We start from the raw sequence: 27,027 nt of genomic DNA, 5'->3' as shown, positions 1-27,027 counted from the left end.
AGCTGGCATCAGTGCCTGTGTAGTAGTGTAGAACAAGTGACAGACATAGAGAAAAATCCACTTGAGAATAGTGTAAGGATACTGAGCTGTCTGCATAAGAACAGTGCCAAAACAGAGGTAGCCAAAAGCTGGAGAGGGACTCTTCCTTTTTGTCTGCTAGTGCTTTTACCTATTAAAAGATCCAATCCTGACTAGAACTTGACCAAATAAATTGTGTTGCCCCTGTAAAACTCATCCTCCATTTGCTGCAGACTAATATCTCTGAGTGTTGCAGCTCTTTCTCTAAGAAAGCTGCTCACTTACCTCTGGCAGGTTCTGTAAATATTTTCTCAGGTAGTTTTCCATGAGCTGTATGCAGAGGAGGCATTGACTTAGGGAGACTGCAGCACAAAGTAACAGGGTCTGTCATGGTATTTGTGCACATACCAAGCTAGTGAGGCATAGAGAGACCTGTAGGTTTGTTTCTGCTAACGTAGCTGTGTACAGTGCATGTATAGATGCCATAGTAGCTGGTGAAATCTCACAGTCTTACCAAGAGGTCAGCACAATTAAATTGATTTTTTTCATGTCTTGTGGTGATAACTCTTGGTGATGTAATGTGCAGAAGATTTGGAAGAGGACTGGTTTTTCCCTCTGCTAACAGGTTGCATCTGTTCTAGGCTGTAGAGGGCTTGCTGGATGCCACCAGCGGGGCTGACGCTGACCTCCTGCTCCGCTACCGTGAGTGTCACCTGCTGGTGCTGAAGGCTCTGCAGGATGGCCGTGCCTATGGATCTCCATGGTGTAACAAACAAATCACTAGGTCAGTTAGAAGGCAGCAAGAACACTGATGTAGCTTTGGCCGTCTTTTGGGAGTTCCTATATTACTCTGAATTTTCTACCTGTTAATACTTTGCTTTGCTGCAATTTGGACAGACAGAAAATAATCAGCTTTTTTTGTCAAAATTAACTAGATCTTCTGATAATGCTGGTTCATCCCAGAACATGATAGGAATCTTTAATGGAATTAAGCATTAGAGCATGGTGTGGCCTTTTTTTTTTCCCCGATTTTGCAGAGAATATCTCTGTGCTGTCACAAACAATGTGACATGGCATATGCCTGCAGCAGACGCTTCAGCTAGGCAGATCTGCCAATTCATCCTTGGAAGAGAGACTTCTTATGCTGAATAAGCTGAAGCTCTTGAAGGGCTCTTGTGACCAGTTGTGTAGGGCAATAGATGGTTGAGTTTGACTGTTCTGAACTTCAGCATTACATTAGAGAATGCTCTAGAAGAGGCTTCTTTTGAAGCTGGATAATGAATCACAGTGAATGTCACAGTTTCTGAAGTACTAGATTTGAGTTGTTTCACTTAAACTGTGTTGTTGAAGTACACTTTTTGTAAGAAGTCCCATTCTTTAGGTGCCTGATTGAATGCAGAGACGAGTACAAATACAACGTGGAAGCTGTGGAGCTGCTGATCCGCAATCACCTTGTTAACATGCAGCAGTATGACCTTCACTTGGCTCAGGTAAAGACAATCTGCTCTTTTCAAGGAGGAGGGATGCACTCACTCCACTGTAAGATCTGTGGTTGAACTCTGTCTTTTTTATGTTGACAGTCCATGGAGAATGGCTTGAACTACATGGCTGTGGCATTTGCCATGCAGTTGGTAAAGATCTTGTTGGTGGATGAGAGAAGTGTTGCCCATGTAACAGAAGCAGATCTGTTTCACACCATTGAGACACTCATGAGAATTAATGCTCATTCCAGAGGAAACGCCCCGGAAGGGTGAGGCTATAGTATTGTGCAATGTGTTACTTTTTTTGTGCTCATTTATGATTTGCATATTATATAGGCAATGTCTCATATCATTCAGTCATACAGCTTTTAACTTTCCCTAAGGCTGCAGTCCTTTCTTAGTTTCAACTGTCACTCTAGTGTAAATGGGCTCATCTTAGTCAAAATAGAGGCAGCTGCAGCAGCATGTGAAGCTGAATGCTTAAGCAAGAAAATCTCTCCATGCACTCTAGTCCAAAATTCTGTGCAACTGTGAGAAATTTGTTTGAATTCCTGCTTTATCTCAAATTTATGCAATATTATTGTCTATTTAAATATTACATATTTAGGTCCCAGTATATTAATTTCTTATTCGCAAATAATCCAGTAGTACAATCTTTTCTGTTTAGAGCTTACAGAGCAATCCTCCACCAGTCTCACATGGCTGATGTATCCACCAGCAAACTGCCCAAACCATTTGGGTAGCAAATGTTGCCACGACACCTGGAAATACCTGTGGGACTTGCAGGCCTCCTATTTGTAAGGGGGAAGCAGTTGTTGCTGGGTTTGAGAAAGACATGGATTAGAGCTTGGAGAACTTTGAATAGCTGTGAGAACAGCCAGCAGCTGGCTGATGGCAGTGGCTGCCATTACCAGCACAGCTGCTAATAGGATGTCACAAAACCAAAGTGCTTTCATCTGCAGTTGGCATGGATAGACTGTCTTCACTGTATGGCTTGGCTTTCACTGCAGCCAAATCCAGTCAGGCCATTCAGTACTGGCATCTCCCTATCTGGGAGCATTTTAGGGCTCCTGAAGTCTGCAGAAGAGAAGCTGCTTCTAGTCCCTGTGGTGTTTTGTTGCAGCACTCCACTGTACAAATTGGGGTGGAACTTCAAAGCTTATGTGATTTCAGTGTTCCTTCTTTCATCATAAGTGTATCTGCTTTCATGACTTACTTCTGCTATTCCAGTGAGGACTGTAAGATAGAAAGTTTTAGTATAAGAAATAATTTGCTTTCTTTCAACTCTCTTTGAGCTTCCAGTTCCTGCACCTTGTGGGGGAGGAGGAATTCTAACCCAGCTCTTGCTCTGGTCTGTTGCATTAGATTACCCCAGCTGATGGAAGTGGTCCGATCAAACTATGAAGCAATGATTGACCGTGCTCATGGAGGTCCTAATTTCATGATGCATTCAGGAATTTCCCAAGCTTCTGAGTATGATGACCCACCAGGCCTGAGGGAGAAGGCAGAATACCTGCTGAGGGAGTGGGTGAACCTCTACCATTCAGCTGCAGCAGGCCGTGACAGTACCAAAGCATTCTCTGCGTTTGTTGGACAGGTAGAGCTTTTGGAAAGAAAGGTGCTTTTTATTCAACATAAGTAGGGTGTGATGCCCTCCATTTTAAAGCAGTGTTATAACCTGTTAGGCATCCTTTTGAAACTTTCAGGTGTATGGCAGTTTACTGTCAAAGTTGTGTCTGGTTTTGATGAAACCCTGTCCTCCACCAAGTCATGTTCTTCAGATACTGTAGCAACAGGCTGTCACTTCAGACCTTGAGTTCTGAGGTAGTTTGGTGGAAAAATAACTTGAGCTGAAATAGCTCTTGGAGATAGTCCTGTCATGCTCTGTAATGAGCCTTGACTGGTGTTGTTCCTTATGAGTAACAGCAAAAGCTCTGACAGCCTACAGGAGGATTTCACCAGTTGAGATTCAGGTAAATTGTTTCAGGTCATGTGGGCAAGGGAATTCTTTTTCAAAATGAAATCATTAATAAGGAAGATCTTGAGACTTCATTAGCTGAAGTGGTGCTTAAATTTAAACAATGTCTAACATCACTTTGAACATGGTCCTTTTAACCATTGTTAAAGGACTCTGAAGCACCTTAACAGGTGTGGTGAACATCACAATCCCATCTGCCTTCCAGGTGTGATTGAGGAGGGTGTGGTAACAAACTCCTGTATTTGCAGGCAGCTCCCTACAGCTGTGTTCTTTGCATGCAGCTCCCTGACTGCAGCTGCAAGAAAGCCTCTGATGTGGCCTTTTTGCATTGAGTTCTTTTTGAGTTTGTGACACTACCACAGATATGCTGCAGACTTTGCAGCTACTAATGAAGAGAAGCTCAGGCTTTAGAGCATGCATGAAGATTGTGACTGATGCAGTGGTTTTTTGGTTTTTTTATTTTATTTTAGTGTCTTTTTGTACTGGTTATAGACAGCTTTCAGTTGGTCTGACTTCTACTGCATAGAACTTTTTGAATGCTTTTAATAGATACTGTGCTAAACATACATCTCAAAGAAATATTTTACTATTTCTGTGATCTCACTTCTTTTACTTTAAATCATGCTTCTAAAGCACACTTCAGTATGGAGTACTCACAATACTTAGTATACTTTTGTCCCACTTCACTCTTTATCACACTTGTTTGATTACCTTTTGTACATATTTGATCAGTTTTGAAAAAGCAATTTAAATATATTGGAGTGCAGTGTTTACTTACAATTGTTTCCTTACAGGCTTTAGTAATAAGTTTTAAATAATATTTTGCAATAACTACATTAAATAAGGTTCTATTACTGAACTCAAATGACTGCCAAAGTGTTGCTTCCTTCCCATAAGTCTGTAGGACAAGAAGAAGCACAGAACTTTTAAGGCAGATACCTAAATTCTTTGGGCTTTTTAGAAAAAAAAGATTCTCCAGAAATACTAAAAGTTCTCCTCATTGTATCCAAGTTACCTGTTCTGCTGTTTTTATAGCTTTATGTCCAGCAGGAGTTAAAGATAAGATGCTTTATTCAAAACCCCCAAGTTTTCTGCAGTGTACTTTGTTTCATTTTGATGGTTCTAATACTGTGGCTAACAAATAAAATGAGGTCTCGGGGGTTTTTTATATGTGTATTATTAAAACAACTCCTCCATGCAAAGCAAAAAAGCCCACCCAGTCTTTCTCTGTGTGTAATGTTTATGTTAGGAAAATTTGCTTTCCAAATGCAGTTTGCTTCTATAGAATGGGGCTGCCAAGTAGTGGTGATTGCTGACTAGGAGCTGCAGTCTGCCCTGCCCAGAGCTTGTGCTCCTCATGTTCTTCATGCAAGGCTGAGTGCTGGTGGCAGCACTGATGCTGAAACAGGCTTCTCAGCTATGCTGATGGTTGGAAAGATTTGGGATTCAAAAGATTGTATTTGAGAATAAATATGTTTGCTAAAATTGTGTTGCCACCCTCTAATTGCCATGCAAACAATAATCTCTCAGGAGAGCATGACAAAAATTAACTGTTGTGGCAGGCAAGGGGGGTGCTTTGTGAAGGGTGTGTTGTTGGAAATGAATTGTAAAATGAGCTGTCTGTGGTTGTGGTGCTGACGTCTTTTCCTTTCCTGGTTAGATGCACCAGCAGGGGATCCTGAAAACAGATGACCTGATCACCCGTTTTTTCCGTCTCTGCACCGAAATGTGCGTTGAGATCAGCTATCGAGCGCTGGCCGAGCAGCAGCACAACCCTGCTGCCAACCCCACCATGATTCGAGCCAAGTGCTACCACAACCTGGATGCCTTTGTGCGACTCATTGCACTGCTGGTGAAGCACTCTGGGGAGGCAACCAACACAGTCACAAAGATCAACCTCCTGAATAAGGTGGGGAATCCTTCTTGTCCTCTTTGCATTTAAAGTGGGTTGTCAGATGTACCTTTGATAAGCCCAAGGTGCAGACCTTAATGTGGGCAGCTGCTGAAGTGTCTGATGAGAACTTAGATGGGTTGATCACTGATAAACTTTTGAGTGAACCACCAAGATGCCAAGTGGCTTTCTTGTTCACAAAGATTTCATCTCAAACCAATCTGAAATTCAACTTTGTGCCTTGAAATGAAATAGCAACTGTTTTAAGGTTGTTGATTCCTGAGTGTTTGCCTTCATGTTGTGAGGGTCTTGCCTTTTTTCTTACATTACTTGGGTTGTGGCTGGATGGTCTTAGGTAGTCTGAGACCTTCAGATACTGCCCAGTCAGTCACTGTGACTGTGGTCCAAGGGACAAGGAGAGCAAAGCAAGTGGTTGGGAATTGCCAAAACAAATTGGAATATTTATTTATGCAACACTTCCAATAACTAGGAATTTTGGTTCTTGTTAGAATCTACTGATTTTTCTTTTACCGATGGTTAAAGTATTATCTGTAGTCTGACTTGCAGAGTAATTCTTGCTGTCTCCATTTGTCTTAATCTCTTTAGGTTCTTGGTATTGTGGTGGGAGTTCTTCTGCAAGACCATGATGTTCGGCAGAGTGAGTTCCAGCAGCTTCCTTACCATCGCATTTTCATCATGTTGCTGTTGGAATTAAATGCTCCTGAGCATGTGCTGGAGACCATCAACTTCCAGACACTCACAGCTTTCTGGTATGTATTTGGGAATGGCCACAGTGCTCATCCTTTCTTAGTAGGATCCAGGATTTTCACTTAAAGGCTATCTGACTATTCTTTGTGGTGGCTTCATCACCTTTGGAGTAACTGGTTCTACTGTGGACTGACCACTTGCTTATTTTAGGGAAGATGACTGGTAAATCCCAAAATGCTCAAATGCCTTTGCTTTTAGGGCTATGTTTTTCCCTCAATGTTATGAAGAGCAATCTTATTGCTGTGCACTTCTAACCTGCTCTAACTTTTCTTTCAGTAACACATTTCACATCCTGAGGCCTACAAAAGCTCCAGGTTTTGTTTATGCCTGGCTGGAACTGATCTCCCATCGGATATTTATTGCAAGAATGCTGGCACATACACCACAGCAGAAGGTGTGGCTGCAGTTTATCTTTTCTGGATTAAAAAGCTCACCCAGATGTTTATCTGGTGTGGTGCTGTTTCACATCTCTTAAAGTGCACTAGTAGCATGGCTGTTCTGTTTTTGTTGTCTTCCATATTCACAGTAACCTAACTGCATGGAGGAAAGTCTGTGTGTCAATAACTGTGGAACACAGGGGGAATTGAATTTGATAAACATGCCTTTGTCAATGTCTAGAGGAGCTGTAGCCTTCCTTCTGGGCTAAATATTGTCAGCTCATTATGGCATGTTGAGGGTTCTGGAATCATCCATGGCACATGATGTGCAGCTGAAGCCCTTGAAATGAGCTGTGCTGCACTCAGTGGTTGAGCTGGCAGTTGCTAGCTCTTCATCCAGTTTTATATAAAGGTCAATCTAATTATAGTTTTGAAATTAAGGTAACTGGTCTTCATTGCATATTTTCTACCTGCTGTTTTTTTCTTGACAGGGCTGGCCTATGTATGCCCAGTTATTGATCGATCTATTCAAGTACTTGGCTCCTTTCCTTAGAAATGTGGAACTCACCAAACCTATGCAAATTCTCTATAAGGTAAAAAAAAAAATCAACTAATAGATGCTTCCAGTCAAAGTAGAGGCATTCTGGCAGCAAAATAGAATTAGCTTGGTTTTTCTAACTTACCTCTGGGAGTTGAATTTAAATTGTGGGGGAAGGCAGGCTGCCCTCCCAGACTAGTTTCCTTCTGGTAATGTTAGCCACATGACATAGAGTGATGGCTCTGCAAGCTTTTGGACAGTTTCAACAGTTACACACCTCTTATGTTTAATATTTTCTTTCACAGGGCACTCTGCGTGTGTTGCTGGTCTTGTTGCATGATTTCCCAGAATTTCTTTGTGACTACCACTATGGGTTCTGTGATGTGATCCCACCTAACTGTATTCAGCTAAGGAATCTGATCCTGAGTGCCTTCCCACGGAACATGAGGCTTCCAGACCCTTTCACCCCCAACCTAAAGGTAGAACTTACTTTAAAAGGAGTTTGATAATGGGAAACTTGAATGCTCAAAATACTCTCTAGCCAAGTTAATATTACCTAATTAAATCTTTGGGTGTCTGCTAGGTAACTAATTCTGGAATGATTAGAAGGAAACTTTTTCATGCTGCCAAAGCACTGTCCTGTTGCACTTCTCTGCCTGAGCTGTGCAGGGTGATGGGAGCAAGGCTGCAGTGCTCATTGTCACTGAAGAAGGCTGTTCTTGACTTGTGTGGATGTTTGTGCTTTTTGAAACTACCACACTGTCTGGAGTGTAGATGGGGAGACCCCAAAGACAGTGACTGAATTTCTCTATGGTCTTCACCCCTGAATTCTTTTATCCTCTCAGTTCTTCAAGACCTCATATAATAAGTTTGCATATTAGATATCAAGTTTCTTCTAAAATCTGCAAAAGTCAGGTGTTACCATTTTATTGATGGAAGGGAGAGTGATCAGCAGCAGTAGTTGATGAAATATTGCTTATAGATCTGCTCTACAATTAGTTCAATTTCTGATGGTTTAGATGACTGGGTTTTCTGTCAACAGGTGGACATGTTAAGTGAGATTAATATTGCTCCACGAATACTCACAAATTTCACTGGAGTGATGCCACCTCAGTTCAAGAAAGATTTGGATTCCTATCTCAAAACCCGTTCTCCAGTCACCTTTTTGTCTGACTTGCGAAGCAACCTACAAGTAAGTTTGAGGTTTTTGAGGTTTCTGTGGGTGCTCAATTGAAATAATGTGGCACAAATGATCTCACTGGTTCAGCCACCATCCTTTCCTGCAGGAATTTTGTTGGTGTTGGCCAACATGTGTTCTAGGCAGTAGAAAAGCCTGTGAGAATGCACACTCTGAATAAGTCTTCCATTCCCTGATAGGATGTATTGAAGCCTTTTAGAATCTGATTAAATTTTAACTCCAAATAGATTAATTGTTACAGAAATATATGGATCCTCATGCCAATACTTGCAGGGTAAAAAAGATCAAATTAGCTAAAGCCCAGTTCAGAATTGTAGCTAAAACCTCATTTCAGACATCTCATGGCTTAGCTTGCAGCAGACTTGAGTCTGAAGTAGGATTTCCTCAGAGAATTGCTTCGACCAAAACATTCACACCAGGGGGATCTTTCCACCAGCTGGTGAATTCACCTTGCCTTACCTGATGTTTTCCTTTGGGCAGAGAGTAAAACCAAATCTGTTGTGTCAACACTTTGCTGATGTTTTTGAATATATATATATATATATACACACACACATATATATGCACTATAATATATGCTTTTTAATATAACCCATATTAGAAAAGGCTAAATGCCAAATTGAATTTGTGGATGTCCTAGTGTGTTGTCTTCTGGATAATCAGTAAGATACTTGGATGCTGTTGTTGTACATGCTGTACCTTTGAGTGCTGAAGGAATATTGACTGGTAATGCTTTTCATATCTTTGCTATTAGGTATCAAATGAACCTGGCAACCGCTACAACATCCAGCTGATTAATGCACTGGTGCTCTACGTAGGTACTCAAGCTATTGCACACATTCACAACAAAGGCAGCACACCCTCCATGAGCACCATTACCCACTCAGCTCACATGGACATCTTCCAGAATTTGGCAGTAGACCTGGATACTGAAGGTGAGCTGGAAACACTGCTAGTTCATGCAATGTCATGTTTACAGCAAGTGGCCCCTCGCTTTAAAAAGGACGTTGGGGTGCTGGAAGGTGTCCAGTGAAGGACAGCAAGGCTTGTGAAAGGTCTAGAAAATATTTCCTGTGAGAAATGGCTGAGGGATCTGGGTTTGTTTAGTGTTGAGAAGAGGAGGCTCAGGGGCCTCAAGCTCTGAAGTGTTGTTGTATGAAGTGGGGGTCTTCTACCATGCCTGCAGTGAGAGGACAAGAGGAAATAGCCTGAAGGTGTTACAGGAAAGACAGACATTAAATACCAGAAAAGGATTTTTCACTGTTAGGGTGGTCTGATATTGGATTAGGCTGCCCAGGGAGGTAGCAGAGTTTCCATCCCTGGAGGTGTTTGAGAGGTGTCTGGATCTGGTGCTGGGTGATGTGGTTTAGTGGTTATGGGGTTACAGGGGTAGTGCTGGGCTGATGGTTGGACTTGATGGTCTTAAAGGTCTCTTCCAACCTTGATGATTCTGTGATTTCATGTAGCTGATAGTGAATTCACAGAAATTAATGCTATGTTAGAATATAGGAGCAATGTTCTAACCAAAAGTTCAAAGTATTCAAGGAAATTAAAAATGCCTTCAGTGAAGAAGAATTGAATTACTATTTCTCCATCATCCTGGGTAGACATAACTTTTACATATCTTCAGTTGGTTTTGTTTTTTGTACCTCCACAAGGCTCCCAAATGTGAATCTCCAGCAGGGTTCTGTGTGCTGGGAGCAGTGTGTGCCCAGGGGAGCAGGGTGTGTGTGTGTCCAAGGGAAGCAGGGTGTGCTCAGGGGGGAGCAGGGTGTGTGTGTGCCCGGGGGAGCTGGGTGTGTGTGCTGCTCCGAGGCGGTACCCTCGGAGAGCAGGGTGTGTGTGCCCAACGGACAGCCCAGAGCGTTCCAGGACAGGTGTTAGTGCAGGGAACACGTGTGCCTCAGGAAGCATGTCAGTGCGTCCCAGCACTCCTAGCTGCACCAGGTACCACAGCCACAAAGCCATGCCGTGAGAGACCACCGAGTGAGAGGACGCATTTAACTTGCCAGCATTCAGCTTTTTGCTTTCCTTCCTTCTATACTTTTGATCTTTGAGCTCTAAGTGTTCTTACTTTTGGATTTCAGGGTTCTCTTGGAACGACTGATTGTAAATAGGCCTCATCCCTGGGGTCTCCTTATCACGTTTATTGAGCTGATCAAAAATCCAGCCTTTAAGTTCTGGAACCATGAGTTTGTTCACTGTGCTCCAGAAATTGAGAAGTGAGTATACTTAACCACAAAATCTTAAAATTATATCTCTGAAGCAGTTGAACCTTGAGTTTTTGGTGCTGTCACAGCATCCATTTGCTGCCATAAATGCACCTACCGTTGCTTTGCTTCTGTGTGCAGGTTGTTCCAGTCGGTTGCACAGTGCTGCATGGGGCAGAAGCAGGCTCAGCAAGTCATGGAAGGGACTGGTGCCAGTTAGATGAGCTGCATCCTGCGTTGTAAGAGTGCCAGCCTGGAGGTCCCGTCCCATCAACTGACTGAAGACTCTGTAAGGCTCCTCCTGACCTTCCCAGCCCCCTTGATTGGGTAGACACAACAGACCCTGGGTGAAAGTCTTAAGTGGGCATGTTCCAAAGTTTGAAACAAAATTTTTGACTTTCGGCCAAACTTCAGAAGATGCTGTGAATATCATTTGAACTAGTGTAAATACAAGGAACAGAAACATTTGTCTGGACTTTTGGGTTTGTGCAAATTGTGTAAAAGGCAGGTGGGTAACTGGTGCCTGTCCATCTTGTAATAAAGGGGCAGCTGCTGATGCCAAGCACTTGTCTGGGGCAGACCTCCTTGTCCTGACATTCCCAGACTCCCAAAGAATATTGAAAAGCCAGTAACTTATTTTTCTTTATGTGAATGGGGGACCTTTAAATCACTAAGTTGTTTAAAGAAAAAAAAAGTGGATGTGTTTGGAATATGGGAATTCTGTGGAGTACAGGAGGGGTGAGGGAGGGGTTAAGGTTCAGTGTTGCTTTCCCCTCACCCTCATCAAATGCTGATAGACAGCAAGTGAAGTGGCAGTCAGAGAATGCCTCCTTTTTGTTGGAGAAGAAACAGGCCCTTTGGGTGAGGGTCAGCTGTTTTCAGTAAATAAACCAGAGACCAGGCCTATAGCTTTTTTTTTTTTTTTTTTGGACAGTTGTAAATTTTGGAAGATGAGGGGTAAAATCTAGACCTTTTCCCACCCTCCCCTGTGACCACACAGTATAAGTTTGTAAAAAAAAACCTAAAAAAAGAAAAAAAAAGAAAAAATTTAACAAAACAAAAAACCCAAAGGACCAATACAGCCCATTTTGTAAGGATTTTCAATGTTTTGTAAAGTATTGGTCCACGTGTTGTATTTTGTAGCCTTTCTAGTTCTTGGGCTTTAGTTCTCCCACTCTTGTATGTATGCATACTGTAGTTACACATTAAAGTCATGACATGCAGCACGTGCCACTGTGCTTATTCTCTCCAGTTCTGTCCTGGCCACTTGGTGTCTTCCAAAGCCTGTTTTACCCATCCAAAACCTGCAGTTTTCCAATGTGGTTGGGCACTGCCTGTTGAAAGCAGCTGGGTTTGTTCTCTAGCCATGAGGTCAGTGGGCAGATGTAATGACTGCACAGGGTCTTGCTTTGAAGGGCATCAGAAGGGGCAGTTGTGTGAAAATAGAAATGGCTTGGTTACAAGCTCTTGAGCAGAGTTTGTCTCAGACAGGAGACTGCACTGGAGGTATGATGGAGTGTAGACAGCCCTTCAGTTTCATTTCTAGTGCCTTCCACCCTGCTGTGGTCTCCTTGCAGCAGGAATCTACCCAAGATTGGGGTTAACTGTTATAAGGGTAAGCAGCTTCAGTGTTGTTAATATTGCAAGGTCCTTTAACCTAGCAGATGCTAGGAAATAGAGCTTCACTTCTTTCTTTTTACATAACATCAGCTTGTTAAAGCTGCTATAGTTGACTGCTGTGGTGTGGGCAGAGAGGTCAGGATTTCCTACTTGGGTTTAAGGGGTTCCATACCTGGCTTTGCATTTGCTGTACAGAAGCAAAAACAGCTCTGAGGGGTCACTGAGCCAGCTGTGCCAGTGGCTGGCAGCTCAGAGGGAATTCTCTCTCTTTCTGTTCCAGGCATTAATCACCTCTGTGTCAAGGAGTAGATTGTGGCTAGGTCCTACAAATCCATGGCATTTCTTTGCCAGGTCAGCAGCTGTACTGAAACTGAGCCTTTTGAAGTTGGAACTGTGGACACAGTTCTCATTTCTTCTTCACTATACTTTTTACTGTGCCTCCCATTCCAGTCCCAAGGACACACAGTTCTACATTGTTTTCCAGAAATTGTATGTCTGTTCTTAAATCCCTGTGATAAAACAGTACAGCAGAATTGACAGCCCCGTTTGAGGATTCTCCCGTTCAAATGCAAACAGCTCCTGAATTGCAGCATCCAGTGGGATACAAAAGATCTTTTTTAAGGGAGTATCTTTCAAGTCTAATGCCCTAAACCACTGACCAGTGTCTTTTTATGTAGTTGATGCACATCTTGTGTGCAAGCTTTTTGCTCTTAAATCTTGGATAGCTGATACTCATCTGAGTGTGGTTTCTTAATAGGTAGAATTGGGGTATTAAACTGACTGGCATTCCTGAAGCAACCCAAAGCTAATAAATCTTTCAATGTTTGGTCTAGCCCTTTTCTAGCTTCTAGTTTAACAGGGTGTTTTCATCTTACCCATCTCGTGCCTGGTTTTAATTGGATTGTTACCAGTTCTGCTTCTTGTGATCTTGCAGGAGTGCCAGTCACCTATGTAAGAGGAGTCAGCCCATCTTCTGTTTTTGTGGGTATCTCTTCCTTTCTGGGTCTTTTTGATCCTGTAACATAAACACTTATGCCCCCAGGGCTTTTTCTTCTGGTTTATGTACTTGGATCTGTCCTTTTTCAAAGGTTCTTTTTGCATTTAATTTACTGAATTCTCTTCCTAATAATGGCATTGGGCATTTGGATATGTACAGAAATTTTATAAAACTCTTTCCAATTCCAAATTTCAGTGGCTGGAAGAATGGCTTTATTTCCTTTTTTCCTATGGCTTCAGCTATAGATGTCCTTTGTTTACTGAAGGCTTATTTACATCTAGGTTGCTCCTCTATTAGATATTCCACCTTTTCATTCCCCAAATTTACTGTGACCAGCAGTTCTGTTGGGGATTCTGTGGACCACTCAGCTGCCTCTCAGTCTAAATCCCAACTGAGTGTAAGCATTCTTCCCTCTTGTGGAGCCTCCCATCTCTGAGGGTTCTGTGCCCTGGGTTCTGGGGCCATTTGTTTCCAGTGCCCATTCTCCTTACAGTAACTATATTGAATTGTTCCTACTAGATGGGAATTTAGTAGTTGAAATCTGTTTTCCTTGCATTGCCTCCTGCCCTTCCAATTATCACAGCATTCAGCCAAATTTACCATCCCTTCTCTGATCTCTTTTCCATTTTTCTTTCCTTTCTCTACCTCATTCTCTTCATTACACTTCCTTCTCATTTCTCTAGTGCTAAAACATGAGAGTCTGCTGTCATCAATCCACATTCCTTCCAGGCCTTATCATTATACTGCAATGCAGAGAACAGATCAACATCTGGTACTTTGCCCCTTTTTCCTTCCTGGCAACAAAGTAACACTAATTGCAGGATCCATTCTGAGGCCATTTTTCCCAATTCTCTAGTACATAACAAGGCCACCACATAATCAACTTCTTAGTAAGCTAATCCCTTCCAAGCTTTTCCCATAGTCCAAAAATACATTCTTAAAAGTGAAGTTCTCAAAATGGCCTCCAGTGAGGTGGAACTTCCAATGCCCATGCAGGCTAACAGTTACAAACAGCAGGTATAACAAAATCTTGTTATGGTGTTCGAACCTTTTATATGCTTTGGTCATCACCAAGTTTGTACATATCTAAAAAACAAGTTTTAACCCAAACCCCAAACTTTAACCAAGATACAGAATGTAATACTCCTCTGACATGTGTTTTCCAATATGATTACTTTGGAGACACAGCCTACCAAAATACCAGTTTTAACAATGTCTCTCTGAAGGATAGTGGCTGCTGTGTGAGATCCTGCTCAAATTCCCTATTGTCCCATCTGGAAAACCAGAACAAGCTCCCCTCAGTGCTGTTAAACCACCCTGTCCCCAGGCACTGCAGGCAGGGCTGCAGCTGAGCTTTGTCATGAGTGCAGTGTGGGTTTCCCTTGTCTGCAATGCTTTTAACTGCAGCAGCAGTCCCTCTGCTCTTAGATGGGGCTTCACACCCTGTTGAAGTAGAGAGAGCATGGGCTGGGTAAGAAAACTCATTTTTATTAAATAGAGCTTGGCCTGTCAACCATCAGTGTTATGTCATGCAAAACCAAAGTGAGTTCATGGTAGAACTGCTTCAAGCAGAGGGTGTGTATCAAATGCTCAGCCTGCAGCAGCTGTGGAACTGTGACAGTGCTCCTCCAGAAGAGTCTCAAGGTCACACAGAAATACCTTTTATTTCTAAAAGGAAATATTTGTTATACTGAGACTACATGAAGACCAGCTGGATGGGCTTGTACTCTTGAACGTGTTCAACATAAAGTATGTACAGGTGAAGAGGTTAGTGTTGTCAGCAGGTCCACCTGCCAGGTATTCACTCTGAACCTCTCTAAGGCAAGAGCTACCAGCTGGATTTCTGCACTCTTAATCTGGACAAGGAGCAGCTCTTGCCATAAACTTCTGATGCTGAATGAGGGAATCCTCTGCTGTTCTGGCAGTGTATGTCTGCCTTCCTAAACAGCCATTAGCATGGCTGGGGTTTCTTAAGGCCTCTGGAAAAAGGTGGTATTTGTGCTCCAGAGCTCTCATGGTACAATAAGGCCACTCAAAACCACCTTTGTGCTGTGGAGATACTTCTTTATGTAGAGGTAGCTAAAAATCCATGTGCTGTATGAGGGACAAGTGGACCTGCAGTCAGTTTTGCCATCTGTGCTCTCTGCTAGAGAAGAGATGGCCAGGGGCTGACCTTTCCCTCAGGATGAGCCCAGCCAGGGCCTGGCCAGGGGCACTGGGGATTTTATTGTACCAGCTCTAGCAGCTGGTGCAGGATCCTCTTCTGTCCATAGCGCACGTGCAGCGCCTGCTGCTCCCTTCGGCTCAGTTTCTCATAAGCCTCCTTGTTGTTTAGCAAGTCCTGCTCTGCTTTCAGGTCTGCCCCATAGGACTCCAGGGTCAGCAGCACACTGTCATAAAGGAGCTTCTTGCAAGGGCTTTTAAGTCTGGAGAGGGCCTCATTTGAAAGGGTAGAGTTTTCCTCTTCGTCACTGTCATCTTCCCAGCCATCTTGCTCCTTATACTCCTTGAATTCCTCTTCTGACATGCAGAGCACCTGTAGTGACCCAGCAAAGGGATAAGTCACTGCCAGTGTGAGTACATCAGTAGAACAGAAGAGCCATGTGGAGCAAGTGAGTTATTCCTCAGCTGCACCAAAGATTAAGAGACTAAAACAGGCTTAGATACCTAAGTGCAAGTAATTATGGGTTAGAAGAGCATTAAAACAGTAAGTCTGGGTATTGGCAAGTCTTGTAAAGCATCTCAGCTGTCACCTACAAAGTTGTGCTTTCTAGAACAGCCGTGGCCGTGGAGCCATTCCAGACAAATATGTACACATTGGATGGCTACTTCAGGAGAGGAAGATGACTTAACAGCATCTGGAGCTGGGCAGCCAGACCCCCTACCACTGTTCACACAGGACTGTAGGTGCCAAACTGCCTTCAGGTGCTTCTCCCCTTCACTGAGCCATACTGCACTGCTGATTTGCCCAGCTGCACTCCGTGCTCCCTTTTGCAGCTCTTCTGGCCATTCTTACCTTGAGGGTCATGGACAGCTCTTCCTCTGTCAGCACCTCATCCCAGCCAAGCACAAAGGCACCTTCCTCCCCCACCATCTCCAGCTGGCACAAGAAGTCCCACTGCTCTGAGACCAGCTGCTGCTGCGCTTCACTTTTGGCTCCTGTGTCAAAGACAGCAGAGCTGTGAACACAGCCGGGATGGCAGAGGGGGAGGGTGAATGGAGAAAGGGAAAAAGGAGGCAGAAAACCAAGGCATGGCCCCAGCCCCTGAAATGCTGTGGAACAGGCTTATTTTCATGTCTTCCCTGTTGAACAGAGATGCTGCCCCAAGCCGTCCCAGGGCTGGGGTGGCACTCACGCCGTCCCAGGGATGGGGTGGCACTCACGCCGTCCCAGGGCCGGGGTGGCACTCACGCCGTCCCAGGGGGGCCGAGGTGGCACTCACGCCATCCCAGGGCCGGGGTGGCACTCACGCTGCAGCGCCGCCCTGCGCAGTGTCACCATCTGGATGTCGGCCGTGTCGTGGCTGTTGCCCGGGTAGGGCTCTGCGAAGCCGTACATGTGCAGCAGCTGCCAGTTGGCCATCTGCCCATAGGTGTTGAAGATCTCCTGTCCTTTCCTCACAGGCTGGGTTGTAACCATCCTCAGACAGTGCTGCAAGCAGGGGGAGGAGAGCAGCTGAGCTGTGCTGATCTGAGTGCTCACCAGGGCCTTTCAGAGAGCTCAGATGTCCCTGAGCTCCTCCTAACCAAACATGCAGCAGGACTTTTGTTGTAATGAAATCCATGCCAGACTTGCTGCCCTGGGCTGAGACTCCACCTTGCTGTGCCCCCATTCCCAAAATCTTACTAAAACAGAACCAAGCTGTGACAATGCCTGGTGCAGCAGCTTTGCACTCACAGGAGAGTATTCCAGGTTGGCATTGTGGTTGGCCACATGATTCAAAATATCTGCTACAGGCACCATCATGGGAGGATTGGGCCCCTTCTCATCTTCTTCCTCCTCCTCCAAAGGTTCCTGAAAGCTAAGACAAGCCAGTGGTACACATGGCTGCACAGGACAAGCTTCACCTTACACTCAGATTCTTGTGCAGCTGCAACCTCTAACACAGCCTGTACTCCTACTTCTTTATCTGGCTCAAAGCCCTTACTTCTCACCTGTAAGCCATGACAAATGCCACCAGCTCCTTATACAACTCCAGAGTGTGCAGTTTGGGGTCAAAGATGTCAGGGTGGGTCTCCATGAAAGGCAAGATGATGGAGTTGTACTCCAGCTGGATGTTAGCTAGATCTTTGTCCACAGCTTCTGGAATGCCTGTGCCCTGCAGGAGCCTTGTTCGCTCTTCTTGGGGCCTGTTGCAAGAAAAACTGGTTCTTCTCCATCTGTGCTAGTGCCAAGGGTCTATAAACTCCTTCCTCCTTAAAACTCTCAGCTTCCCCCTGCTCTCCAGGTCCTTGTTCTCTAGCTCTGCCTGTAACATAACTCCAGGCGGGCCCCTCAGGCTCCTGCCAGTGCCAGCAAAGGGCTGGAACAGTGGGTTGGTGTCACCCAGCAGGACCACATCCCTTCCCCGGACAGAACTCAGCAGCCCTGGCCTGTGCCTGCCTTCAGCTGTGAGCCTGAGCCTCCCCAGCCCCGCTGCTTTCACCTTACCAGAACATGGGGTGGTCCAGGCTCCTGAAGTCCTGCCAGAGGGAGAAGTACGGCTGCCAGTGGGAGCTGCTGGCTGTGTACTCGTGGAGCAAGGCCAGCAGGAGAGGGACCCAACCAGACTGGCTCTGCAGGGACTCCTGGGCTACAGAACCAGACAGGATGGAGAAAACCTTAATCGTTGTGTTTCAGAACCAAAACCTTATATGACAAGGCTCCATGCCTGTCTTCAGCCCAGAGACAGGGGTTGAGCTTTTAGTCTGGTTTGTCTTGGCTTTGTCCTGAGCTGAACCAGGACCAGAAACAGCTTCTCTGGAGATACAGATGAGCTCTGCCAGGCCTCGCAGCCTTGCCCTCCTCAGCCTGAGGTTCTGCGTGCCTGCAGGAACCAAGGAACTGTTCTTTTCTTACCAGTGCTTCAAGGAAAGCAGCATAGTTCGGATGCCTGTCAGTTAGAAGCTGGAGATGTTGCACTGATGGACTTTTCTCCCTGTCCAGCACAGCTCTCAGGGAAGCGAGGGGATGCCCAGCCCTCCCTTTTCCTACCTGGTATCAAACAGCCCTACAGCATTCTGCACAAACCAGAAACGTTCCGAGGCTTTACCGCAGACCCATTTACTCCTTTCAAAGCTACAGCAGACTCGAGTGACACAAGCACTCACCTTCCTGCAGGAGTCCGTGGATGGAGGTGGTGTGCTGGGACAGCAGCGCCGTGCGAGGGATGGTGAACAGCACCTCTCCCGCCTGCAGCTCCTCGGCAGCCAGCATCCCGTACCCCGCCACCGCGCCCTCCCTGCTCAGGCGCACCTGGGGCCGGAGGGAGCCGTGAGGGGCGGAGCGGAGAGACCGGGGCGGACCTAGGGCGTGCCCGGGCCGGCCCGCGGTGCCTCACCTTGGGGTTCAGCTCCACCCCGGCCCGCCCGCACCACGCCAGGAACGCGGAGAGGGGGTCGGCACTACTCTTCTCCTGGGCGCCGCTGTCGACCGCCGCCTGTGGATGGAAGCACGGGGTGAAGGGGAAGGAGCCATGAGGCCGATCGCGGATCCCCTCAGCGCCGGTGTGTCCCCGGGAGCCCCCGGGCTCCCCCGTACCTTGAACCGCTTGGGCGCCGACGCCATGACGCTGCCAACACGTGGTCCCGGTCGGGCCCTTCCGGGTAGCGGAGCTCCGCCCCCCTGGGCCGGGCTAACGGCGGCCAAAAAGGGACAGAAAGGGCCGGGGAGAAGCGGTGGGAACGCGTCCCGGAGCCTCCTGCCCGGGGGGCTCGCGGTCCGTCTCTGTGGGGCCCGGCCTCCGAGCGCCTCCCTGAAGGCTCTGAGCTCCGTGTGGTGCCTCTCTGCGGGATCCAGGGACCACCGCGTGTCTCTCTGCCGGTGTGTCCGGCCCGGTGCACCTCGGGGGGCTGCGGTGCCTCCGTGGCTGCCGAGGGGCCGCGTACCGGTGCGGCCACAGCTCCACACATGGGGTAAAAGCAGCGGGTTCTGATTAATCAGTGTAATTAAGCTTGTGCTCTTGTTCAGTCGACACCACACACACTCCCACCATTTGTACGGGCTCTGATCTCTCTCCAGGGCCGTCCGGAGGCCGCCGTTCTCGGTTCATTAGTGCTGTCCCCAGCAGAAGGGGGCTGATCCATCCCTGGCTGCTCGAATGAAGCCAATTAGTGCGCACTAATTTGTGCGCACGAGGTGTTTGAAGAGGCCCCGCGGGGCTCTCTGCGGGATGTCCCTGAGGCTCCCCCACCCCAAACGCAATTGGGTTCCGCTTTCATCTTCTCCAGTCCCTTCCCAGCGGGGCAAGGCTGGATGGGCAAGGTGGGTTCCCTATGGAGCAAAGGGGTCCCTTCCTGAAGAATGGGGAGGAAGGGCAGTAGAACATGTGGGGTGGCGCCTGCAGGTGTCCCCCCGGGCTCTGTGTCCCGGTGACCGAACCCGCAGCCCCCCCTCCCTCCCGCTTCATCGTGGCTCCTGCGGAAGCGCTGCCGGGACTCGGGTTGGAGCCGCGGCCGCTGCAGCCACAGCAGAGCCCGGAGCTCGGCTCGGCCCCGCCGCCGCTGCTGCTCTGCCCCGGCGGGGCCCTCCCGCCTCCCTCGGGAGCGGCGGAGGCTCCGGAGCCGCTCCCGCAGCACCCGCTCCTGTCCTGCTGCGCATCCCCAGGGCGGGCCCTGAGCTCGCCCAGCGAGATCCCAGAGCCCGGGTGTTCGTCTGGCCCGCGCTGGCAGCCTCGCTGGGCGGTGTGGGAGTGGGGAACACCAGAGCGGGTCCCCCCATTGTCCCTGCGGTGCTGGGGAAAACGGGGTCCCCCCCCCAGCTGTCACAGACCACCCAAAAACCCAAATGTGAGCCTGGATAGCTCAGTTGGGAGAGCATCAGACTTTTAATCTGAGGGTCCAGGGTTCAAGCCCCTGTTCAGGCGGTGGCTTTATCCTTTAATATCAAGAAAGGAAGCGTGTGGGCAGGAGCAGCATCTCCTCCTGCTGCTGGGGCCCTGTGGGAGCTGCAGGGTCCCCAGGGCACCCACTTCTCCTTTTCCTACCGCAAGCTCCATCCCATCTGAGACCCACACAGCATTGCTCTGTTCAATCACCCAGTAACTCAGGGAGATCTCACGTTGGATGATGAGGACTGACAAGGGAGCTATCATGGGTACACATGAAAGGAGGGAGAAGGAGGATGGATAGAAAAGGAAGAGGAACAGCAGAGCTGGAGGGAAGGAAGCCTGGGCTGGGCTTGAATTGAAACTGGGGGCTCAGGGATGGCAGACTGAGAGTGAGGAAACCTACTGGGGGCCACCCTGGGGCTGTGTTGTTGACTCTCAAGGGGGTGTGCAGCACCCTTCACCTGCCTGTCATGCCCAGCCCTTCTCTCACCTTTGGGCGTTCATCATCCCTGTCCTTACTCTCATCTGGGGCTGCCCTGAGCTCCAATCTGGGTCCCTGCCCACCCCAGCTCAAGCAGATGCTCCCTTAAAGCCACCCCTGGTGCCAGGGAAGCCATCCCTGGGACAGTGATGTTTTTGCAATGACACTGCACCCACATCAACCCACGAGTTTATTTTATTGTCCTGACAAACTTTGCTTCCCAGTGGCTCCGATCCTTCCAGGGCATGTGCCACGGCTCAGGCCGAGCTCTGGCCCATGCCTCCGTCGTCATTCATTTCTTGCCAGCAAGAAAACAAAGAGATAATAAATAGGAAGCTTATTTGCAGGGAGGGCCCCGGGGACAGCCTGGGGTCACGGGCCAGGCTGTGCCTGGCCCCGGCCAGGGCTGCTGGGGGGGCTGCAGGCAGGACAGCCCAGCCCCGGGCCATGCACACTGTGGGGCTGGGGCACTCAGGGGTCTGGGGGGGATATAGCAATCTCTATTTAATTACATTAAAATAGACTATTTAAAAAAATTATTTCTAGTAGTTAAAAAAGTGTCGTGGTCCATCCCATTCCAGCAGGGTCATGGTGCTGTCCCAGAGGTTTGGGGACACGCTGGCCGGTGCTGGGATGGACCCCAGTCTGCTTCACCCTGGGCAGGCCTGTCTGGGGGCTGGTCAGTCATAGCGGGCTCTGGGGGGATGCTGGCAGGGTGGCCACCGCGGGTGACAAAGCAGGGCACTGTGCCACCCACCAGCCCCACAGCCACCACAGACCAAGGGCAGGGGAGTGGGCGCCCTCCCAGTCCCACAGCAGGGCCAGTCCCGGGGCCTTAAATGACATGGCAGCAGTTGAACTGCCCCAGTGACAAGAGGCTCTCCTTGGAGCCCGGCCGCAGTTTGAAGGCCAGGGCTTTCTCGCAGAGCGGGAACTGCAGGAGCCGGTCCCGCAGGCTGCCCCCCTTGCCCTTGCCCGGGTCCAGCTTGATCACACTCTCTGCGCCCCCTTCAGGGCCTGAGCTCTCCACCGACTGCTGGGCCGGGCTGATCTGCTCCCCCTGCCCTGGGGACGTGTCTGCAGGACTTGGGAGGGTGGCAGGACTTGTCTCTGCCCCCAGTACCTGGGGAACTTCAGCTGAGCTGCTCTGGGGTGACAGGACGGCTCCCCTTTCCTTGGGGAACTCTGCTGAGGAGCCCCCAGGCTCTGTGTCCTCCTCCCTCCTTAGGGACTCACCTCCATTTCCCCGCAGCACGGGGGGACCCCGGCCCCCACTCACTCCCTTCCCAGCCCAGGCCACCCCCGAGCGCCCTCCCCGGCCCCCCAGCTCCGCCCCCGGCCCCCAGACCTCCCCGCGGCCGGGCGGGCGGTGGGCGCGCAGGAAGGCTCGCATCTGCTCCTGGTTCAGAGAGCTGCTCTTCCTCTCCATTGCGCTGGGCCTCTCCTCCTCCTCGTCGTCCTCCTCTTCCTCCTCACAGATCTGCTGCAGGGCCGGGGTGCTCTTGGTGATGGTGGTGTCAACGGCAGGGACCTTCAGCAGGGTCCCGGTGGGCTGCCGGCCGCCGATGTCCCCTCCCGGGGGCAGCCGGGACGCCCCGGCGAGGCCGCCCATCTCGGTGAAGGGCAGGAGGCTGCCGGCGCTGCCCGCAGAGCCAAACGTGTCTGACAGGTTGGGCCTGAGCAAGGGGAGAGAGGTGTCAGTACTGGCTGGGCATCACAGGGCTGGGACAAGGAAAAGGACAGGGGACCGGCCAAGACCCTGCACTGGGGACTCAGGATGGTGGGGAGGGTGACACAGGATGGGGGCAGCAGGGGGCTCACCTGCTCTGAACCTCCTTGGCCAGGTTGTAAACGAGACTGAGGCGGTGGCCCTGCTTCTCCTGCTTCTCCCGCAGCATCCTCTCTGCCAGCAGGAAATACGTGGCCGTGATGTGGTTGTAGCGGTCGGCTTCCAGCGCCCTGTGCGAGACCAGGGAGTTGCAGCACACACAAGGGCCGTGCTTGGAGGGACCCCCAGAGCCCTTCACGGGGGCTCCCAGCCCCACAGCCCATCACTCACTCCTGGATGGTGTCCCGATCCGCGATGTTCCCGCACACCATGGCCTGCAGGATGATCTCGTGCTCCTCCTCAGACACGCGCTTGTGGGAGGTGAGGGGCAGCAGGGAGCGGCTGGCAGGGGACGGGTCCACCCCCTGCAGCCACGAGTGGCCCTCGATCTGCTCCAGGGACGCTCGCTGCTTCGGGTCCCGCTGCAGCATCCTGGAGATGAGACTGGGGAAAGGAGTGACGTGTCAACCCTGCAGCACTGTGTGAATCCCAAAGCAAGCAGCTTTGCCTGCTCTCCCCACCTGAGCTGCCAGGCATCTGCCAGGGCTGGGGCAGCCACCCCGGGGCAGCAAGCTGGGGGTACAGAGAGGGGGTGGTGCTCACTCAGCGCACTGTGCCGAGACGTGCGGGGGGACGGTGTAGCGGCAGTCCATGATCATGGTGAGGGTCTCGCTGTCGTTGGCCTCCTGGAACGGGGGGTGGCCACACACCAGCATGTAGAGGATGACTCCCAGGCTCCAGATGTCTGCAAGAAGCAGTAGCAGCAGTTCAGGTTGCACTCACCATGGCCCAGGAGATTCCCCACCCCAAGGACCCCAGAGGAGGGGCTGGCCCACCAGTGCTCACTGGGATGTTCCTTGGAAGTAACAGCCCCCAAGTCTTGCCCCATGGACAGGGGGACCATACTCCCACCAAGGCAGGGAAGGACCTTCCCATCCCTACATCCAAACAGGTCTCAAGGGACTTCACCAAAGCAGTTGAGGTGTTATCACCTTGTCCAGGTAGGGGCAGGAAACCTGGCCCTGAGCTCTGCCCCCCTCTCCGCTCCCCCCGGTCATGTACCCACCCATGGCACTGTTTCATGTCATTCCTCAGCTTCCTGATTCCCAAACCCCACCACAACCATCCTGGCATTGGGCTGTGCTTTAGGAGACACTACAGCAATCAGAGAGGGACATAGCACCGATCTAGGCTCTCCAGCTGCATGGGGACCAGCTGGAGCAGGATTGCTGCCCTGACCTGGGGACAGGGATAGAGCCAGAAGCATCTTCGCTGGCTCCTCCTGCCCAGCACACAAATTCCTGCAGATGTTGGGATTTAGGATGCTGAGCACGCCCTGGGGCGCTCCGTTAATACCTTCAGCTGCTTAAGTCAAGTGTTCGAAAATTTCTCATCTGCGTCAGTTTTCTCTCTTCATTTCCCTTTGCAGCGCCACCAGCTTATTTTTCTACCGCCTCCATAAGCTATCCCTGTTCTCAACTCAGGATCCGCCTTTCCCTGAGCCAACGCTGGGCTTTTGCCTTTAAGGGCTCGTGTTTTGCTTTGCTAAATCCTCCTGCCCTAATTCCAGCCAGCCAGCCAGCTCGGATCCTGCTTCCCTCCCACGTCCACTCTGTCACAGCAGAGCTTCTTGGAGCCCCCAGCCCAGCTCCCTGTGCCCTTAGACAGTCTCCCCAGACCCCTGCACCTCCCCTGCACCCGGGGAGGAAGAGCACTGGGAGCCATGGGAAGGAAGTGGTTTTCAGGGTGGGAATGGAGCAAAGGAAACTTTCGGAGTCCCTCCGCCCAAAGAGCAGCATCCCGAGCAGATTTCCTTCCTGCCTCGCCCCGCCAAATAACCACCAGCGCCAGATTGCTGGCAGCTGTATGCTCACACTGCTTCTCCTGGCGGCTGCCACGCCAGGCTCACAGCCTGCTTGGGCTTCTTCCCCTCTCTGGCAACCATCACTCTGTGGGATCTCTGTGGATGCCAGGATGGTCTCTGCAGGGAGGACCCTGCTGTGCCAGGGCAGGGCTGGGCAGCCAAGCACCCAAGGGACAGGCTTGCTCCTTGCAGGGACAGCAGTGCCACCGTGTGCTCCTAGTGTAAGGGGCCAAGTGGGAGGTGGTACCCAGCTGGCAGGACCATGCTCCAGGCCAGGGATAGGAGGAAGGCAAGTCCTCAGGGTCCCCCTCAGCCCTTACCAACAGCCGGGGCATCGTACTCATCCCCAAGCAGGATCTCTGGTGCCGAGTAGGCCAGGGAGCCGCAGCTGGTGGTGAGCATCTTGCCGGGCTGGAAGCGGTTGCTGAAGCCAAAGTCGGTGAGTTTGACCACCCCTTGCTCCTGGAAGAAGACCACGTTCTCGGGCTTGAGGTCGCGGTGCACCACGTGGAGCTTGTGGCAATAGGAGATGGCATGGACGATCTGGGCAAAGTAGTGCTTGGCGCGCGGCTCGGCCAGGCCGCCCTCGTGCCGCATGATGTGGTCAAACATGTCCCCACCATCACCCAGCTCCAGGATGAGGTACAGCTTGGCGTGGGTGTCGATGACCTCGTAGAGGCGCACCACGTTGGGGTGCTGCACCAGCTTCATGCAGCGCACCTCCTGCAGGAGCTGCCCCGCCGCCTCCCCCGCCAGCTTGCTCTTGTCGATCACCTTGACGGCCACGCGCTGCCCAGTGAAGACGTGCCGGGCCAGCTTCACCACGGCAAAGTGGCCCTTGCCCAGCGTGCGCTCCAGGTCGTACAGCCCCGCGATCTTGGCCTCGCCGCAGCCCTGCGCCCCGGCCATGGCGGTGCCCTCAGGTGGGGACAGGCATCAGGCAGGCGCTGTGGGATGGAGGAGATGCTGAGCAGTGTGGGGTGAGGGACGGGGTGCTCCCAAATACCAGGTCCCCCAGCACCACTGACACCAGCACTGCCAGGACATCAGGTCCCCAGCAGCCTGGGCACCCTGACACTCTACCTCCCAGTCCCCATCCCAGGACCTAAACCCCCCCATCTGTATCCCCACCTTCAGTTCCTAGTACTCTGGGAATCTCAATACTTCCATCTTCCATCTCCTAGGACATCCCATAATCCCCATGTCTGGGTCCCCAACATCTTGAGCACTCCAACACCCCCTTTTCAATTCCCAGCATCCTTGACATCCCAATACATCCCTCTACTTCCCAGCACCCCAGGACATCCTGACACCCTCTCCTCCAGTACTGCAGCACTCTGGGCACCCCAATACTCCTGCCTCCAGTCCCTCATCACCCTGAGCAGCTCCATACTCCTGCTCTCCTGGTTCCCAGCATCCTGAGCACTTCATACTCCTACCTCCAAATCGCCAGCACCCCTGTCACCCCATACTCCCAGACCCCAGCATCCTGGGCACCCCAATAATACCAACTTCCAGATATTCGGCATCCTGGCTACCCCAATATGCTCACCTCCACTACTAGCACGTCTGCGCACCCCCACACCTCCATCCCCAGTCCCCAGCACTCCGGGCCGCCCCCATAACGCCAACCTTCAGCTCTCCAGCACCCCTGTCACTCCTGTATCCTCATCCCTAATCCCCAACATCCGTGCCACCCCATGACCTCAGCACCCTGGGCACCCCCCCGCTCCCCCTCTAGCGCCCCGGGCACCCCGATACCCACCCCTGTCACCCGGTGCGCCCCGGCGGAGCCGCACTCGCTGGGGCGCGGAGCTGCGACCGCCGGGGCTGCGGTGCCCGGGCGCGCCCGCCCCGCTGACGTCAGGGCGGCTTCGGGATCGCGCCTTAAAGGGCCCGGCCCGGCGGGGCTGAGGCCGGGGCGATGCTCATCGCACCTCCGGAGAGGCAGCCCCGGGCCCGGCTCGTTACTGCCTGCCTGGGGTAGTGCGGACTCGGTTGGCCCTAGCGGTAACGAGGGCTGGTGATGAGCTAAACGAGCCGCCCGCCTGCCTGGATGCTTCCAGGAGGAGAGACAGAGCCCCCAGCCCGGGCTTGTCTCCGCAGGGTCCCGCCGTTGTGGGCTCCTGCCCGGGATGCTCGCTCACGGGCATCTCTCCTGTGCCACTAACCCATTCCACCACCCGTTCCCTCCCTCGCTGGAGCCTGGAGCACCGAGCCGGGAGCGCAGCCCTGGCCCCCCTTTCCCCCTCGCTTTAAGCCGGTCTTTTCCTGGAAGCGGCCGCCGAGCGGCCGGCCGCCTCATTTAGCTCGTTACGGGCCATCGGGATGCGCACAAAGCAGATGTTGCTCCTGCAGATTAAAAAGCTCTCAGCGCGGCCGCCCTCGTTCCCGCTAATGCCTTCCCAGAAGTCCTGGCCCGCGGCCCCGGCGGCTGCAAACAGCCCCTAATGAGCGGTGCCGAGCGCTCCGTGCGGGGGCTGCGGCCAGCGGGGCCCCGGCAGCGCCGGCTGCGGGCCCGGGCTCCCCAGGGCTGGGGAACGGGGGAGCCGGGGCTGGACGGGACACCCGGCACCCACCTGCGCCCCGGGAATGGACGGGGCTGCCAAACCTGCCTCTCACCCAAGGTGACTCTGTCCCGGCATATGGGGTGCAGGAGGCATCCAGGTGCTGTGGCAGGGGATTCTGACCGGGTGTTGTGCACTGGGGGACCCAGACGGGTACTGAGTGTTTCCAGCAGCCACGCACAG

The 27,027-nt window shown here is 50.8% G+C and overlaps 3 protein-coding genes, 1 long non-coding RNA gene and 1 other non-coding gene across 8 annotated transcripts in view; 3 read left to right on the top strand and 2 right to left on the bottom strand.

Annotated features, from left to right (window-relative positions):
* CNOT1 (CCR4-NOT transcription complex subunit 1) overlaps positions 1 to 9,297 on the top strand; it is a 52,706-nt gene extending 43,409 nt beyond the window's left edge. For all 4 annotated transcript variants that reach the window (XM_064722927.1, XM_064722925.1, XM_064722926.1 and 1 more), the window contains exons 36-46: positions 660 to 802; positions 1,400 to 1,508; positions 1,599 to 1,768; positions 2,865 to 3,096; positions 5,138 to 5,386; positions 5,975 to 6,138; positions 6,413 to 6,530; positions 7,005 to 7,106; positions 7,357 to 7,530; positions 8,094 to 8,243; positions 9,004 to 9,297. In XM_064722927.1, the coding sequence (XP_064578997.1) occupies positions 660 to 802; positions 1,400 to 1,508; positions 1,599 to 1,768; positions 2,865 to 3,096; positions 5,138 to 5,386; positions 5,975 to 6,138; positions 6,413 to 6,530; positions 7,005 to 7,106; positions 7,357 to 7,530; positions 8,094 to 8,243; positions 9,004 to 9,282 (1,890 nt within the window). In that variant the 3' untranslated portion in view covers positions 9,283 to 9,297. The remainder of the gene's footprint in view (positions 1 to 659; positions 803 to 1,399; positions 1,509 to 1,598; positions 1,769 to 2,864; positions 3,097 to 5,137; positions 5,387 to 5,974; positions 6,139 to 6,412; positions 6,531 to 7,004; positions 7,107 to 7,356; positions 7,531 to 8,093; positions 8,244 to 9,003) is intronic.
* Positions 9,298 to 10,333: 1,036 nt separating this feature from the next.
* Positions 10,334 to 11,685, top strand: LOC135452624 (uncharacterized). The gene is made up of 2 exons (XR_010441666.1): positions 10,334 to 10,471; positions 10,601 to 11,685. It is a non-coding gene; the product is annotated as an uncharacterized LOC135452624 (long non-coding RNA).
* A 2,859-nt stretch (positions 11,686 to 14,544) lies between these two features.
* On the bottom strand, positions 14,545 to 18,873 carry SETD6 (SET domain containing 6, protein lysine methyltransferase). Its single transcript, XM_064723475.1, has 9 exons — positions 18,817 to 18,873; positions 18,617 to 18,715; positions 18,387 to 18,531; positions 17,728 to 17,869; positions 17,232 to 17,426; positions 16,975 to 17,098; positions 16,548 to 16,728; positions 16,093 to 16,235; positions 14,545 to 15,612 (listed from the first exon to the last, which is right to left on the bottom strand). Exons 1-9 carry the CDS (start codon positions 18,841 to 18,843, stop codon positions 15,301 to 15,303), a joined length of 1,368 nt encoding a protein of 455 aa, XP_064579545.1. The 5' UTR covers positions 18,844 to 18,873; the 3' UTR covers positions 14,545 to 15,300.
* Positions 18,874 to 20,067: 1,194 nt separating this feature from the next.
* On the top strand, positions 20,068 to 20,140 carry TRNAK-UUU (transfer RNA lysine (anticodon UUU)). Its single transcript has one exon. It is a non-coding gene; the product is annotated as a tRNA-Lys (tRNA).
* Positions 20,141 to 20,762: 622 nt separating this feature from the next.
* On the bottom strand, positions 20,763 to 26,192 carry LOC135452824 (SNF-related serine/threonine-protein kinase-like). Its single transcript, XM_064723264.1, has 6 exons — positions 26,043 to 26,192; positions 24,598 to 25,224; positions 23,017 to 23,158; positions 22,645 to 22,857; positions 22,407 to 22,544; positions 20,763 to 22,261 (listed from the first exon to the last, which is right to left on the bottom strand). Exons 2-6 carry the CDS (start codon positions 25,184 to 25,186, stop codon positions 21,421 to 21,423), a joined length of 1,923 nt encoding a protein of 640 aa, XP_064579334.1. The 5' UTR covers positions 25,187 to 25,224; positions 26,043 to 26,192; the 3' UTR covers positions 20,763 to 21,420.
* Positions 26,193 to 27,027: the final 835 nt, after the last annotated feature.

This window comes from Zonotrichia leucophrys, chromosome 11 (assembly GCF_028769735.1).
Source record: "Zonotrichia leucophrys gambelii isolate GWCS_2022_RI chromosome 11, RI_Zleu_2.0, whole genome shotgun sequence".
NCBI classification, from domain to species: domain Eukaryota; kingdom Metazoa; phylum Chordata; class Aves; order Passeriformes; family Passerellidae; genus Zonotrichia; species Zonotrichia leucophrys.
This window is presented reverse-complemented; position numbering and strand designations above follow the sequence as displayed.

Bases quoted from the DNA above. Each gene is read 5' to 3' on its own strand.
- SETD6 (XM_064723475.1), bottom strand. From the start codon at position 18,843: ATGGCGTCGGCGCCCAAGCGGTTCAAG. The intron at 18,532-18,616 runs GTGAGGCACCGC...CTCCGGCCCCAG, and splicing joins GGGTGGAGCTGAACCCCAAG to GTGCGCCTGAGCAGGGAGGG. The intron at 17,427-17,727 runs GTAAGGTGAAAG...TTCTTGCAACAG, and splicing joins CTGGACCACCCCATGTTCTG to GCCCCAAGAAGAGCGAACAA.
- LOC135452824 (XM_064723264.1), bottom strand. From the start codon at position 25,186: ATGGCCGGGGCGCAGGGCTGCGGCGAGGCCAAGATCGCGGGGCTGTAC. The intron at 23,159-24,597 runs GTAAGGGCTGAG...TGCTTCTTGCAG, and splicing joins GTACGATGCCCCGGCTGTTG to ACATCTGGAGCCTGGGAGTC. The intron at 22,545-22,644 runs GTGAGTGATGGG...GGTCTCGCACAG, and splicing joins GATCGGGACACCATCCAGGA to GGCGCTGGAAGCCGACCGCT.